Source organism: Bombina bombina, chromosome 9, assembly GCF_027579735.1.
Source record: "Bombina bombina isolate aBomBom1 chromosome 9, aBomBom1.pri, whole genome shotgun sequence".
NCBI classification, from domain to species: Eukaryota; Metazoa; Chordata; class Amphibia; order Anura; family Bombinatoridae; genus Bombina; species Bombina bombina.
Genome location: NC_069507.1, coordinates 189,786,104 through 189,802,306, shown reverse-complemented (window position 1 = coordinate 189,802,306; position 16,203 = coordinate 189,786,104). Strand labels below are relative to the sequence as shown.

Below are 16,203 nucleotides of genomic sequence, written 5' to 3'. Positions count from 1 at the left end.
GATTTAACAGTTTGAATTGTTCTCCAATCAGCATTCTAGCCATACGGCATTCACACATTCCATCACTTTAAATATATTTCATGCAACTCCCTATAATTATAGGTGCTGCCATTTTGGAACCTTGGTCACACTGCAGGTATCTGAAGGGTAGTTACTGCACATCTGCACTAGAATGTAGTGAAAGGTAGATTTTAACATGGCTGGAGGACCCATGACTAGAGAGAGGTGGGAATAAACTGAATTGTAATAAAATGTATGTATGTCCATTTAAGTTGTGTCCATCTCTCCCTTGCATTAATTATTATTTTTTTATTATGAATATGTACAAATGGTGCTGAAAATGAAGGGCTTGAATATAGTTATGTTTTTTTTCAGCCAACAGTCAGCAATCCTTCAGGACTTGGTAAAGGACGTACCACAGGAGTTTGACTTCATTTTTTCAGAGACCCATGCTGAGGTCATCTCAGGGAAACAGGAAGGTATGATCTAAATAATGTTTTAATCAACTGATATGATATTGTGGTTTGTGGAGATTATTAATTCATAGGATATACTTGCTATCTGACATAAGAGTATACAAAATACAAATACAAGGACACGCTTGTTCATACAGACATAAAAGATAAAGGGCTAAATTACAAGTGGCGCAGTATTTTTTTTAAAAATTGGCGTAAGGGAAAACTCTGGTGGGATTTTCACTTGTCGGGTCGCGTTCGTATTAAAATTTCCAAAAAAACAGTTTGCGCTAGCGTTAACCCCAATAGTGCGAAAAACCTAACAAATTTAGAGATCAATGGAGAAAAAAAAGTTGGAAAAAAACTAACACCCGAGACCCAACTCCATTGCCTTTGCGCATTCCCCATAGAAGTCAATGTAAAAAAAACAAATTGTTGGAAAAAACACAAATCACAATACAATATAGCGTATTCGTAAATGTGAAATATTTACAGTAAATACATAGTTAAAATCTTTATTAAATATGATTTATTGCATAAATGTTTTATCTGCTTAATGGTAAAGGGCTATAATGGACTTATATATGTGTATGTATGTGTGTATATATATATATATATATATATATATATATATATATATATATATATATATTAAGGTTTCTTTCATGTAATTAGCAAGAGTCCATGAGCTAGTGACGTATGGGATATACATTCCTACCAGGAGGGGCAAAGTTTCCCAAACCTCAAAATGCCTATAAATACACCCCTCACCACACCCACAAATCAGTTTTACAAACTTTGCCTCCTATGGAGGTGGTGAAGTAAGTTTGTGCTAGATTCTACGTTGATATGCGCTCCGCAGCAGGTTGGAGCCCGGTTTTCCTCTCAGCGTGCAGTGAATGTCAGAGGGATGTGAGGAGAGTATTGCCTGTTTGAATTCAATGATCTCCTTCTACGGGGTCTATTTCATAGGTTCTCTGTTATCGGTCGTAGAGATTCATCTCTTACCTCCCTTTTCAGATCGACGATATACTCTTATATATATATACCATTACCTCTGCTGTTTTTCGTTTCAGTACTGGTTTGGCTTTCTACAAACATGTAGATGAGTGTCCTGGGGTAAGTAAGTCTTATTTTCTGTGACACTCTAAGCTATGGTTGGGCACTTTTTTAATAAAGTTCTAAATATATGTATTCAAACATTTATTTGCCTTGACTCAGGATGTTCAACATTCCTTATTTTCAGACAGTCAGTTTCATATTTGGGATAATGCATTTGAATCAATCATTTTTCTTACCTTAAAAAATTTGACTTTTTTTCCCTGTGGGCTGTTAGGCTCGCGGGGGCTGAAAATGCTTCATTTTATTGCGTCATTCTTGGCGTGGACTTTTTTGGCGCAAAAAATATTTTCTGTTTCCGGCGTCATACGTGTCGCCGGAAGTTGCGTCATTTTTTGACGTTCTTTTGCGCCAAAAATGTCGGCGTTCCGGATGTGGCGTCATTTTTGGCGCCAAAAGCATTTAGGCGCCAAATAATGTGGGCGTCTTATTTGGCGCTAAAAAAATATGGGCGTCGCTTTTGTCTCCACATTATTTAAGTCTCATTTTTCATTGCTTCTGGTTGCTAGAAGCTTGTTCCTTGGCATTTTTCCCATTCCTGAAACTGTCATTTAAGGAATTTGATCAATTTTGCTTTATATGTTGTTTTTTCTCTTACATATTGCAAGATGTCTCACGTTGCATCTGAGTCAGAAGATACTTCAGGAAAATCGCTGTCTGGTGCTGGAACTACCAAAGCTAAGTGTATCTGCTGTAAACGTTTGGTAGCTGTTCCTCCAGCTGTTGTTTGTATTAATTGTCATGACAAACTTGTTAATGCAGATAATATTTCCTTTAGTAAAGTACCATTACCTGTTGCAGTTCCATCAACATCTAATGTTCAGAGTGTTCCTGATAACATAAGAGATTTTGTTTCTGAATCCATCAAGAAGGCTATGTCTGTTATTCCTCCTTCTAGTAAACATAAAAAATCTTTTAAAACTTCTCTTTATACAGATGAATTTTTAAATGAACATCATCATTCTGATTCTAATGACTCTTCTGGTTCAGAGGATTCTGTCTCAGAGGTTGATGCTGATAAATCTTCATATTTATTTAAAATGGAATTTATTCGTTCTTTACTTAAAGAAGTACTAATTGCTTTAGAAATTGAGGATTCTGGTCCTCTTGATACTAAATCTAAACATTTAGATAAGGTCTTTAAATCTCCTGTGGTTATTCCAGAAGTTTTTCCTGTTCCTGGTGCTATTTCTGAAGTAATTTCCAGAGAGTGGAATAATTTAGGTAATTTATTTACTCCTTCTAAACGTTTTAAGCAATTATATCCTGTGCCGTCTGACAGATTAGAATTTTGGGACAAAATCCCTAAAGTTGATGGGGCTATTTCTACCCTTGCTAAACGTACTACTATTCCTACGGCAGATGGTACTTCGTTTAAGGATCCTTTAGATAGGAAAATTGAATCCTTTCTAAGAAAAGCTTATCTGTGTTCAGGTAATCTTCTTAGACCTGCTATATCATTGGCTGATGTTGCTGCAGCTTCAACTTTTTGGTTGGAAACTTTAGCGCAACAAGTAACAGATCATGATTCTCATAATATTATTATTCTTCTTCAACATGCTAATAATTTTATCTGTGATGCCATTTTTGATATTATCAGAGTTGATGTCAGGTTTATGTCTCTAGCTATTTTAGCTAGAAGAGCTTTATGGCTTAAAACTTGGAATGCTGATATGTCTTCTAAATCAACTCTACTTTCCCTTTCTTTCCAGGGTAACAAATTATTTGGTTCTCAGTTGGATTCTATTATCTCAACTGTTACTGGTGGGAAAGGAACTTTTTTTACCACAGGATAAAAAATCTAAGGGTAAAAACAGGGCTAATAATCGTTTTCGTTCCTTTCGTTTCAACAAAGAACAAAAGCCTGATCCTTCATCCTCAGGAGCAGTTTCAGTTTGGAAACCATCTCCAGTCTGGAATAAATCCAAGCCTTCTAGAAAAACAAAGCCAGCTTCTAAGTCCACATGAAGGTGCGGCCCTCATTCCAGCTCAGCTGGTAGGGGGCAGGTTACGTTTTTTCAAAGAAATTTGGATCAATTCTGTTCACAATCTTTGTATTCAGAACATCGTTTCAGAAGGGTACAGAATTGGTTTCAAGATAAGACCTCCTGCAAAGAGATTTTTTCTTTCCCGTGTCCCAGTAAAGCCAGTGAAAGCTCAAGCATTTCTGAAATGTGTTTCAGATCTAGAGTTGGCTGGAGTAATTATGCCAGTTCCAGTTCTGGAACAGGGGTTGGGGTTTTATTCGAATCTCTTCATTGTACCAAAGAAGGAGAATTCCACCAGACCAGTTCTGGATCTAAAAATATTGAATCGTTAACTAAGGATACCAACATTCAAAATGGTAACTGTAAGGACTATCTTGCCTTTTGTTCAGCAAGGGCATTATATGTCCACAATAGATTTACAGGATGCATATCTGCATATTCCGATTCATCCAGATCACTATCAGTTCCTGAGATTCTCTTTCCTGGACAAGCATTACCAGTTTGTGGCTCTGCCGTTTGGCCTAGCTACAGCTCCAAGAATTTTTACAAAGGTTCTCGGTGCCCTTCTGTCTGTAATCAGAGAACAGGGTATTGTGGTATTTCCTTATTTGGACGATATCTTGGTACTTGCTCAGTCTTTACATTTAGCAGAATCTCATACGAATCGACTTGTGTTGTTTCTTCAAGATCATGGTTGGAGGATCAATTCACTAAAAAGTTAATTGATTCCTCAGACAAGGGTAACCTTTCTGGGTTTCCAGATAGATTCAGTGTCCATGACTCTGTCTTTGACAAACAAGAGACGTCTAAAATTGATTTCAGCTTGTCGAAACCTTCAGTCACAATCATTCCCTTCGGTAGCCTTATGCATGGAAATTCTAGGTCTTATGACTGCTGCATCGGACGCGATCCCCTTTGCTCGTTTTCACATGCGACCTCTACAGCTCTGTATGCTGAATCAATGGTGCAGGGATTACACAAAGATATCTCAATTAATATCTTTAAAACCGATTGTACGACACTCTCTGACGTGGTGGACAGATCACCATTGTTTAATTCAGGGGGCTTCTTTTGTTCTTCCGACCTGGACTGTAATTTCAACAGATGCAAGTCTTACAGGTTGGGGAGCTGTGTGGGGATCTCTGACGGCACAAGGAGTTTGGGAATCTCAGGAGGTGAGATTACCGATCAATATTTTGGAACTCCGTGCAATTTTCAGAGCTCTTCAGTCTTGGCCTCTTCTGAAGAGAGAATCGTTCATTTGTTTTCAGACAGACAATGTCACAACTGTGGCATACATCAATCATCAAGGAGGGACTATGAAAGAAGTATCTCGAATTCTGGTTTGGGCGGACTCCAGCTCCTGTCTAATCTCTGCGGTTCATATCCCAGGTATAGACAATTGGGAAGCGGATTATCTCAGTCGCCAAACGTTGCATCCGGGCGAATGGTCTCTTCACCCAGAGGTATTTCTTCAGATTGTTCAAATGTGGGAACTTCCAGAAATAGATCTGATGGCGTCTCATCTAAACAAGAAACTTCCCAGGTATCTGTCCAGATCCCGGGATCCTCAGGCGGAGGCAGTGGATGCATTATCACTTCCTTGGAAGTATCATCCTGCCTATATCTTTCCGCCTCTAGTTCTTCTTCCAAGAGTAATCTCCAAGATTCTGAAGGAATGCTCGTTTGTTCTGCTGGTAGCTCCGGCATGGCCTCACAGGTTTTGGTATGCGGATCTTGTCCGGATGGCCTCTTGCCAACCGTGGACTCTTCCGTTAAGACCAGACCTTCTGTCGCAAGGTCCTTTTTTTCCATCAGGATCTCAAATCCTTAAATTTAAAGGTATGGAGATTGAACGCTTGATTCTTGGTCAAAGAGGTTTCTCTGACTCTGTGATTAATACTATGTTACAGGCTCGTAAATCTGTATCTAGAGAGATATATTATAGAGTCTGGAAGACTTATATTTCTTGGTGTCTTTCTCATCATTTTTCTTGGCATTCTTTTAGAATACCGAGAATTTTACAGTTTCTTCAGGATGGTTTAGATAAAGGTTTGTCCGCAAGTTCCTTGAAAGGACAAATCTCTGCTCTTTCTGTTCTTTTTCACAGAAAGATTGCTAATCTTCCTGATATTCATTGTTTTGTACAAGCTTTGGTTCGTATAAAACCTGTTATTAAGTCAATTTCTCCTCCTTGGAGTTTGAATTTGGTTCTGGGGGCTCTTCAAGCTCCTCCTTTTGAACCCATGCATTCATTGGACATTAAATTACTTTCTTGGAAAGTTTTGTTCCTTTTGGCGATCTCTTCTGCCAGAAGAGTCTCTGAATTATCTGCTCTTTCTTGTGAGTCTCCTTTTCTGATTTTTCATCAGGATAAGGCGGTGTTGCGAACTTCTTTTCAATTTTTACCTAAGGTTGTGAATGCCAACAACATTAGTAGAGAAATTGTGGTTCCTTCATTATGTCCTAATCCTAAGAATTCTAAGGAGAAATCGTTGCATTCTTTGGATGTTGTTAGAGCTTTGAAATATTATGTTGAAGCTACTAAGTCTTTCCGAAAGACTTCTAGTCTATTTGTTATCTTTTCCGGTTCTAGAAAAGGCCAGAAAGCTTCTGCCATTTCTTTGGCATCTTGGTTGAAATCTTTATTTCATCATGCCTATGTCGAGTCGGGTAAAACTCAGCCTCAAAGGATTACAGCTCATTCTACTAGGTCAGTTTCTACTTCCTGGGCGTTTAGGAATGAAGCTTCGGTTGATCAGATTTGCAAAGCAGCAACTTGGTCCTCTTTGCATACTTTTACTAAATTCTACCATTTTGATGTGTTTTCTTCTTCTGAAGCAGTTTTTGGTAGAAAAGTACTTCAGGCAGCGGTTTCAGTTTGAATCTTCTGCTTATGTTTTCATTAAACTTTATTTTGGGTGTGGATTATTTTCAGCAGGAATTGGCTGTCTTTATTTTATCCCTCCCTCTCTAGTGACTCTTGCGTGGAAAGATCCACATCTTGGGTAGTCATTATCCCATACGTCACTAGCTCATGGACTCTTGCTAATTACATGAAAGAAAACATAATTTATGTAAGAACTTACCTGATAAATTCATTTCTTTCATATTAGCAAGAGTCCATGAGGCCCACCCTTTTTGTGGTGGTTATGATTTTTTTGTATAAAGCACAATTATTCCAATTCCTTATTTTTTATGCTTTCGCACTTTTTTCTTATCACCCCACTTCTTGGCTATTCGTTAAACTGATTTGTGGGTGTGGTGAGGGGTGTATTTATAGGCATTTTGAGGTTTGGGAAACTTTGCCCCTCCTGGTAGGAATGTATATCCCATACGTCACTAGCTCATGGACTCTTGCTAATATGAAAGAAATGAATTTATCAGGTAAGTTCTTACATAAATTATGTTTTTTCTATGTGTATATATGACTGTAAATACATGTATACACTATAAATAAATTAATATATATGCACACACACACACACACACACACATATATATATATATACATATATACATACATACATACATACATACATACATACATACACAAACAAATACATCTTCAGACATGTATATGTATGTATCTCTATGTTAAAGCCATTTGCATGCCTTTTTTTTTTTCTTCACTGACCCACTCCCAAGATCTCCAATCTTTGTGCCCTTATAACTTTTTTTTGTGCAATTTTTTTTAAAATAATTTTTTAGACAGTGTTAATATGAACGTAACTGTACTTTGTAATGTATTTTTGAAATGTTTTGTGCAACTTTTTATAGTTTCGGAAAACAGTTATCCATAGCTCTGAGATTTTGGAAAGGATTTCGCTCCACTTATATCAGCACAATGAAAATGCCTCACAAAAACACAATTGCACTAGCGCAAAACCGTTTGCGCCTCACTTGTAATCTAGCCCAAAGTGTTTATTGGCTGAACAAGCAATGGGCATCAGACGTCCAGAGTTGGGTATGAACACCTGTACATGAGCTACCGAGGCAGATTTATAAAACAATATGACTTTTACAAGTTTAATAGTGACTAGAACATATAGAAGAGTACCTGGGTTATCTCCCTGTTGTATGATGTGATTTATTGTTCACGTTGCCTCGTGCAAACTTCATACATCATTTTTTTTCAATTGTACTTAATTGCAGCATTCACTTACTTTGTGCGTATTTATTTATGTAAAGGTCAGTTTGTATTTATGTATGGAAGACATATACAAAAAATATGTAATTGATATGATAAATACCTTATGCTATGATCCTATGCCCTTTTCCATACATTTTATATATTAGGATATCATGTTTTATGCATGATATTGTAAAAAATTTTTTTGATTTTTGTACTTTATTTATTTATTCTTAATGGTACAGAAAAGTCAAAATGAAATTTTCATTTTTTTCAGATAGAACACACAATTTTAATAAACTAACTGTTTTCTATTATCCAGTTTGCTTCATTCTCTTGGTATCGTTTGTTAAAAAGCATACATAGGTAGGCTTAGGGGGGCAGCTGTTTATTACTGGGAACCAGCTGCCGATTGCCTGCTCTATCTATCTATCTATCTATCTATCTATCTATCTATATATATATATATATATATATATATGTATGTGTGTGTGGGTCTCTTGTCACTGGCTCACCCAATGTGTTCAGCTTGCTCCCAGTGGTGCATTTCTGTTTCTTCAACAAAGGATAACACAAGAATGAAGCAAATTATTTAAAATTCCATGCTTTATCAGACTCTTGAAAGTTTCATTTTTAACTGTACATCTCTTTAAATTGTTACTGTAGATATTGATAAAGTTGTTTTTAAGTAGTTTATCTATCTTAATAAGATAAATTGCTATTTTTGAATGTAAAAAAAGAAAAAGATTTCTTAGTCCAGGAAGGCTCCTGCAGCTGTCCCCATAACCACATGATTTTTTAATTTTGTGTTTTTCTGTACTGGGCAGTACAGATGAGAGAGATAGGCAGCCTGTCCCAGATGAGTTGTTATCACTCACTCCCAGTTTGTGCTTGCGCGTGTAGTACTTATGCTCCACCCGGCACAGTGATTTATACAGTGGATGTTATGTACTTGGAGATGGCGCATGTGCAATAACAACTCAATTGGGGCAGACAATTGTCATCCAATTTGCTGAACTCATTTTTTTTTTTTTACTTTGCTGTCTGGAGTATAATTACCTCCTTGGATTATTCCTTTTCTTCAAACCTGATCAGGAATAAAGTTCCCAAAAGAGGACAGAGTGACAGATATAGTGTACTCTGTTTAGTAAATGCATACGATAAAAGCACAAAGAATCTGCACTCACCATTATAACCCTGAACAATTATGAGGTATATACAGCGTGAGACCGTAAAACCATAGTCTCTGTATTTTCCGTTTACTGTCCCTTTGATTGATTGCTCTGTGGGTGATAAAAAAAATAACACTTAAAATACCCTCTTTTAGATGCAAAAAAAGCTTTAATGCTAATTGTAATTCTTTTTACCTTTTCTTTAGACATAAATACAAACAGCATGTTATTGTATCTTTTAGGAGTTTATGCATGGATCAGTATTAACTTTGTTCTTGGACGTTTTGACCACGTTGAAGGTGAGTGACATAATATAAAAAGTTACGGAATTAAGTTATTGTTTAAATGCTCATAACTAAATGATTGTCTTGTTTGTCTCTCTGAATTAAGCTTTGCTTTATACATTTCCTTAAATACTATAGATGATATCTCATTGCTCTTACAGTGATATCTCAGACACTTCCTTAGCTTAGGTGGAACCTAACCGTAGTATTATTGATGAAGGCCTAGCTAAAAGTTTTGCACAGGGATGAGAGGGGCAGGCAAGGGTTTCTTATTATTTATTCAATAGGTTGGCATTTTATAATAGCAAAGTGATCTGGGCTAGGCCCTGCATAATTTACCTGAAATATCCCAGAATGGTACAATGACATAAAAGCTTTCTTTCCTAAGATATGGATAGTCCACAACGTCATTCATATACTAGTGGGAATATCACTCCTGGCCAGCAGGAGGAGGCAAAGAGCACCACAGCAAAGCTGTTAATTGTCACTCCCCTACCAATAATCCCCATTCATTCTCTTTGCCTCTGTCAATGGAGGAGGTGAAGTTTGGTGTCTGAAGAAATGAATTACTTTTTCGGGTACTTTTCCCTGCAAGCAAGGATTTGGGTTTAGCTGAGTCCACGTCAATCTCTTCAGTAGTGTAGTGGTGTCTTTTAAACAGTTAGGAAGTTGTGAGGTAGTCCTTGCTTTGTTTCCTAACACATTGCTGCCCATGGTACAGAAAGCCAGAGTTGATTACTCTGTTCTTTCTTTCTCCTACATTGGTGTATCCGGTCCACGGCTTCATCCTTACTTGTGGGATATTCTCAATCCCTACAGGAAGTGGCAAAGAGAGCACACAGCAGAGCTGTCCATATAGCTCCCCTCAGGCTCCGCCCCCCAGTCATTCTCTTTGCCGCTCTAACTAGTAGCATCTCCACGGGGGTGGTAAAGAGTATGTGGTGTTTAGTTGTAGTTTTTTATTCTTCTATCAAGAGTTTGTTATTTTAAAATAGTGCCGGCTTGTACTATTTACTCTGCAGCAGAAAGTGATGAAGATTTCTGCCGAGAGGAATATGATTTTAGCAGCAGTAACTAAAATCCATTGCTGTTCCCACGCAGGACTGTTGAAACCAGAGAACTTCAGTTGAGGGGAACAGTTTGCAGACTTAACTGCTTCAGGTATGATCAGTCATTTTTCTAACAAGACCTAGTAATGCTAGAAGACTGTCAGCAATCCCCTCTGGGATAGGTAAGCCATTTTTCTTAGACTCTGTATAAAATTATGGCTTATATTAAGGGCTCTATGCTGGTTGACACTATTGTGGGCTAAATCGATTGCTTTTTAGCATGTTTTCACTATAAATAAGGTGTTTTTTCAGACTTTAAAACACTTTTTGGGGTTTTATTTTGCGCCTGGCATTTATTTGGACACCTATTCTAGTCAGAAAGGCCCCTCCACTCTGGAATGAAGAGGGAGGAGGCCTCATTTTCAAGCCTCAATTGCATAGTTGTTTTGCTTAGGCAGTTCATGCAGCTTCACGTGGAGAGTCCAGAGGCATCAGAAAAGACTCGAGAGATGCTTATTTCCTACTAAAATAATCCCTAAGGAAGGTAAAGTCCACAGTGGGAGCTGTGGCATAGTACCTTTTGTTCCCCCTCCTATATTTAAGAAAATGTTCCCCATTGTTGACCCCAGAAGGGACGCGTGGCAGACGGACCCTAAGGTAGAGGGGGCAGTTTCAACGCTAGCTAAGCGCACAACTATACCAATATAAGACAGTTGCACTTTCAAAGATCCTATGGATAAAAAATTAGAAGGTTTACTTAAGAAAATGTTTGTTCAACAAGGTTTTCTTCTTCAACCAATTTCTTGCATTATTCCTGTAACCACTGCAGCTGCTTTTTGGTTTGAGGAATTAGAAAACTCGCTCCAGAAGGAGACTTCTTATGGTGAAGTCATGGATAGAATTCACGCCCTGAAGTTGGCTAATTCTTTCATTACAGGTGCTGCTTTTCAGTTAACTAAATTAGCGGCGAAAAATTCTGGTTTCGCAATAGTGGCGCGTAGAGCGCTTTGGCTAAAATCGTGGTCGGCGGATGTGTTGTCCAAAACAAAATTGCTTAATATTCCTTTCAAGGGTAAGACCCTATTCGGGCCAGAGTTGAAAGAAATTATTTCAGATATCACTGGGGGAAAGGGCCATGCCCTTCCACAGGGATAGACCTTTCAAAGCTAAAAATAAGTCTAATTTTCATTCCTTTCGCAATTTCAGGAACGGACCGGCTTCTACCTCTACAGCCACTAGGCAAGAGGGTAACGCACCCCAGCCCAAACCAGCATGGAAACCATTGCAAGGCTGGAACAAGGGTAAACAGGCCAAAAAGCCTGCTGCTGCTACCAAGACAGCATGAAGGGGTAGCCCCCGATCCGGGACCGGATCTAGTAGGGGGCAGACTTTCTCTCTTTGCTCAGGCCTGGGCAAGAGATGTTCCGGACCCCTGGGCACTAGAATTTGTCTCTCAGGAGTATCTTCTAGAATTCAAGGACCTTCCTCCAAGGGGAAGTTTCCACATGTCTCGCTTATCTTTAGAAAATAAAGAGACAGGCATTCTTACATTGCGTAGAAGACCTTTTAAAAATGGGAGTGATAAACCGAGTTCCAACAGCAGAACAAGGACTGGGATTTTACTCAAACCTGTTTGTAGTTCCCAAAAAGGAAGGAACTTTCAGGCCAATTCTGGATTTAAAGATCCTAAACAAATTCCTCAGAGTTCCATCATTCAAAATGGAAACCATTCGGACAATTTTACCAATGATCCAGGAGGGTCAATATAGGACTACCGTGGACTTAAAGGATTCGTACCTGCATATTCCTATCCACAAAGATCACCATCAGTTTCTGAGGTTCGCCTTTCTGGACAAGCATTACCAGTTCGTGGCTCTTCCCTTCGGAATGGCCACTGCTCCCAGAATTTTCACAAAGGTGCTAGGGTCCCTTCTAGTGGTGCTAAGGCCAAGGGGCATTGCAGTAGCACCTTACCTAGACTACATTTTAATACAGGCGTCGTCCTTTCACAAAGCAAGGGCTCATACAGACATTGTTCTAGCCTTTCTAAGGTCTCACGGGTGGAAGGTGAACATAGAAAAAAGTTCTCTGTCCCCGTTCACAAGGGTTCCCTTCCTGGGAACAATAATAGACTCGGTAGAAATGAAAATCTTTCTGACAGAGGTCAGGAAATTAATACTTTTGAACACTTGTCGAGTTCTTCAATCCATTCCTCAACCCTCCATAACTCAGTGCATGGAGGTAATAGGACTAATGGTTGCGGCAATGGACGTGGTTCCTTTTGCTCAAATTCATTTAAGACCATTGCAACTGTGCATGCTCAAACAATGGAATGGGGATTATGCAGATTTGTCTCCCCAGATTCAGATGGACCAGCAAACCAGAGACTCACTCCTCTGGTGGTTGTCTCATGATCACCTATCTCAGGGAATGAGTTTCCGAAGACCGGAGTGGATCATTGTCACGACCGACGCTAGCCTCTTAGGCTGGGGCGCGGTCTGGAAGTCCCTGAAGGCTCAGGGTCTATGGTCTCGGGAAGAATCTCTTCTCCCGATAAACATGACGACTGTAGCGTACATCAATCATCAGGGGGTGAACAAAGAGTTACCTGGCGATGAGGGAGGTATCCAAGATCATCAAATGGGCAGAGGATCACTCCTGCCATCTATCAGCAATTCACATCCCAGGAGTGGACAACTGAGAAGCGGATTATCTGAGTCGTCAGAACTCCACCCGGAGGTTTTTACTCAGCTGACCCAGCTATGGGGCATTCCAGATCTGGATCTGATGGCGTCACGTCAGAACTCCAAAGTTACACGTTACGGTTCCAGGTCCAGGGATCCCAAGGCGACATTGGTAGATGCCTTAGTAGCGCCTTGGTCGTTCAATCTAGCTTATGTCTTTCCACCGTTTCCCCTTCTCCCCCGGCTAGTAGCCAGGATCAAACAGGAGAAGGCTTCGGTAATTCTGATAGCTCCTGCGTGGCCACGCAGGACTTGGTATGCAGACCTGGTGAATATGTCATCGGTTCCACCATGGAAGCTGCCTTTGAGGCAGGACCTTCTAATTCAAGGTCCATTCGAACATCCAAACCTAGTTTCTCTGCAACTGACTGCTTGGAGATTGAACGCTTGATTCTAGCTAAGCGTGGGTTTTCGGAATCAGTTATAGATACTCTGATCCAGGCTAGAAAGCCTGTCACCAGGAAAATTTACCATAAGATATGGCGGAAATATCTTTGCTGGTGCGAATCCAAGGGTTACTCATAGAGTAAGATTAGGATTCCAAGGATACTATCTTTTCTCCAAGAAGGATTGGAGAAAGGTCTGTCAGCTAGTTCTTTAAAGGGACAGATATCTGCTCTGTCTGTTTTGTTACACAAGCGTCTGGCAGCCATGCCAGATATTCAGGCGTTTGTACAGGCTTTAGTCAGAATCAAGCCTGTCTACAGACCTGTGGCTCCTCCATGGAGTCTAAATTTAGTTCTTTCAGTTCTTCAAGGGGTTCCGTTTGAACCTCTACATTTCCATAGATATTAAGTTACTATCTTGGAAAGTTTTGTTTTTAGTAGCTATTTCTTCTGCTAGAAGAGTTTCTGAATTGTCTGCTTTGCAGTGTAATTCACCCTATCTGGTGTTTCATACAGATAAGGTCGTTTTACGTACCAAACCTGGTTTTCTTCCAAAAGTGGTTTCCAATAAGAATATCAACCAGGAAATAGTTGTTCCTTCTCTGTGTCCTAATCCAGTTTCTAACAAGGAACGTCTGTTACACAATCTTGATGTGGTTCGTGCTTTAAAGTTTTATCTCAAAGCAACTAAAGACTTCAGACAAACATCGTCCTTGTTTGTCGTCTATTCTGGCAAGAGGAGAGGTCAAAAGGCGACTGCGACCTCTCTGTCTTTCTGGCTGAAAAGCATCATCCGGTTGGCTTATGAGACTGCTGGAAGGCAGCCTCCTGAACGAATTACAGCTCACTCTACTAGAGCTGTGGCTTCCACATGGGCTTTCAAGAATGAGGCTTCTGTTGAACAGATTTGTAAGGCAGCGACTTGGCCTTCACTGCATACGTTTGCCAAATTTTACAAATTCGATACTTTTGCTTCTTCTGAGGCTATTTTTGGGAGAAAGGTTTTGCAAGCAGTGGTGCCTTCCGTTTAGGTTACCTGACTTGTTCCCTCCCTTCATCCGTGTCCTAAAGCTTTGGTATTGGTTCCCACAAGTAAGGATGAAGCCGTGGACCGGATACACCAATGTAGGAGAAAACAGAATTTATGTTTACCTGATAAATTTCTTTCTCCTACGGTGTATCCGGTCCACGGCCCGCCCTGGCATTTTGGTCAGGTTTAAATTTATTTTTTGTAAACTACAGTCACCACTGCACCCTATGGTTCTCCTTTTTCTCCTAACCGTCGGTCGAATGACTGGGGGGGGCGGAGCCTGAGGGGAGCTATATGGACAGCTCTGCTGTGTGCTCTCTTTGCCACTTCCTTTAGGGATTGAGAATATCCCACAAGTAAGAATGAAGCCGTGGACCGGATACACCGTAGGAGAAAGAAATTTATCAGGTAAACATAAATTCTGTTTTTTCTACAGGTCTCTGTAAGGAGTATGTGTCCTTTCACGCCTTGTGAGCTGTCTTCCTGCCGGACAGCTAGACTGCAGGTAAGTGCTTTTGTCTTCTAGGTCTTGAAAACTTGCACTTCAGAAGAATATGTCATATGTAGTAGATGGGGACATTTTTAAAATCTTTTATACAGGATTTTCTTTGGCAGTGGGCAGGCACATTATGTATGTTGAGACTAGGAGGCCTATTTATCAAATGTCTGTCGGATCAGGTCCGACAGACATTGCTGAATGCGGAGAGCAATACGCTCTCCGTATTCAGCATTGCACCAGCAGCTCTTGTGTTTTTAAAAAATGTCTACAATTTGGGAAGTTTTTTCTTTAGTATTATGGACATGGACTAAGACTCTGTGTCTTTTGATAAATGCTTGTTATGCCTTGAGGCACAAATTGTTTTGCCTATGCAATTCTGTGCTGCATGTTTAGCTAGAACACTTCAATTTAAAGATAAATTATTGCCCTCTGAGCCCAATGTCTCTCAGGATGATGCTGTTCAGGCAATGCCACAGCTTTCTCTTTAAACGTCCCAAGCCTCTATGGCGTCACATACAGTGCCCTGCAGTTCCTCTCAGCCTCCTGGAGGAGTTTATTTGCCTGCAGATTTTGCTGCACATGTATCTTCTGCTGTATCTGCGGCATTATCTGCTTTTCCTATGCTTGGAAAACGCAAGAGGAAAATTAGACATTCAGATAGTAAGGTTTCTGTTCCACCTACTGCTATGCAGGTTGCCCTCCCTCATAAGTCTGATGAGGTGATACGTCGGTAGCCTCTGAGAGGGAAATTTTAGATTCTGACAGTATTATTCCTTCAAGATTAAATCTGAAGTTTACTTCTTCAGTATTAGATGAACACCTTTTGTGTACTGTTAAAGGAGGTATTGGATACTTTGGACGACTCAGATACTTCTGTCGTTGTCAACCCTAAGAAGGCTAGTAAACTTAATAAATACTATGATGTTCTTTCCTCTGGATTTTTTTCTTTTCCCAGACCGTGTGACAGAGATTATTTCACAATGGGAGAAGCCAGCCTGTTGCTGACTCCATTAAAGATTCTTGGCGCACGGTGCCTAAAGTAGAAGGGGCTATTTCTACTCTGGCTAAGAGAACTACAATCCCTATAGAGGACAGCTGCTCCTTTAAGGATCCCATAAACAAAAAGCTGGAAGCTTATTTTAAAGAAGATGTATGTTCATCAAGGTCTTCAATGGCAACCTGCAGTTTGTATTGTCACAGTAGCAAGTGCAACATCTTTTTGGTGCGACGCCTTGTCTAAATCAATTTTAGTAAAAACTCAGTTGGAGGAGATACAAGATAGGATTAAAGCTCTCAAACTAGCCAATTCTATTTCTGATTCTAACGTGCAAGTTATTAGACTGGG

At 39.7% G+C, this 16,203-nt stretch overlaps 1 protein-coding gene across 2 annotated transcripts in view; it reads left to right on the top strand.

Annotated features, from left to right (window-relative positions):
* Positions 1–16,203, top strand: part of ENTPD7 (ectonucleoside triphosphate diphosphohydrolase 7) — a 78,838-nt gene that overhangs the window by 45,277 nt on the left and 17,358 nt on the right. For both annotated transcript variants that reach the window (XM_053692540.1, XM_053692539.1), the window contains exons 6-7: positions 376–479; positions 9,109–9,165. In XM_053692540.1, the coding sequence (XP_053548515.1) occupies positions 376–479; positions 9,109–9,165 (161 nt within the window). The remainder of the gene's footprint in view (positions 1–375; positions 480–9,108; positions 9,166–16,203) is intronic.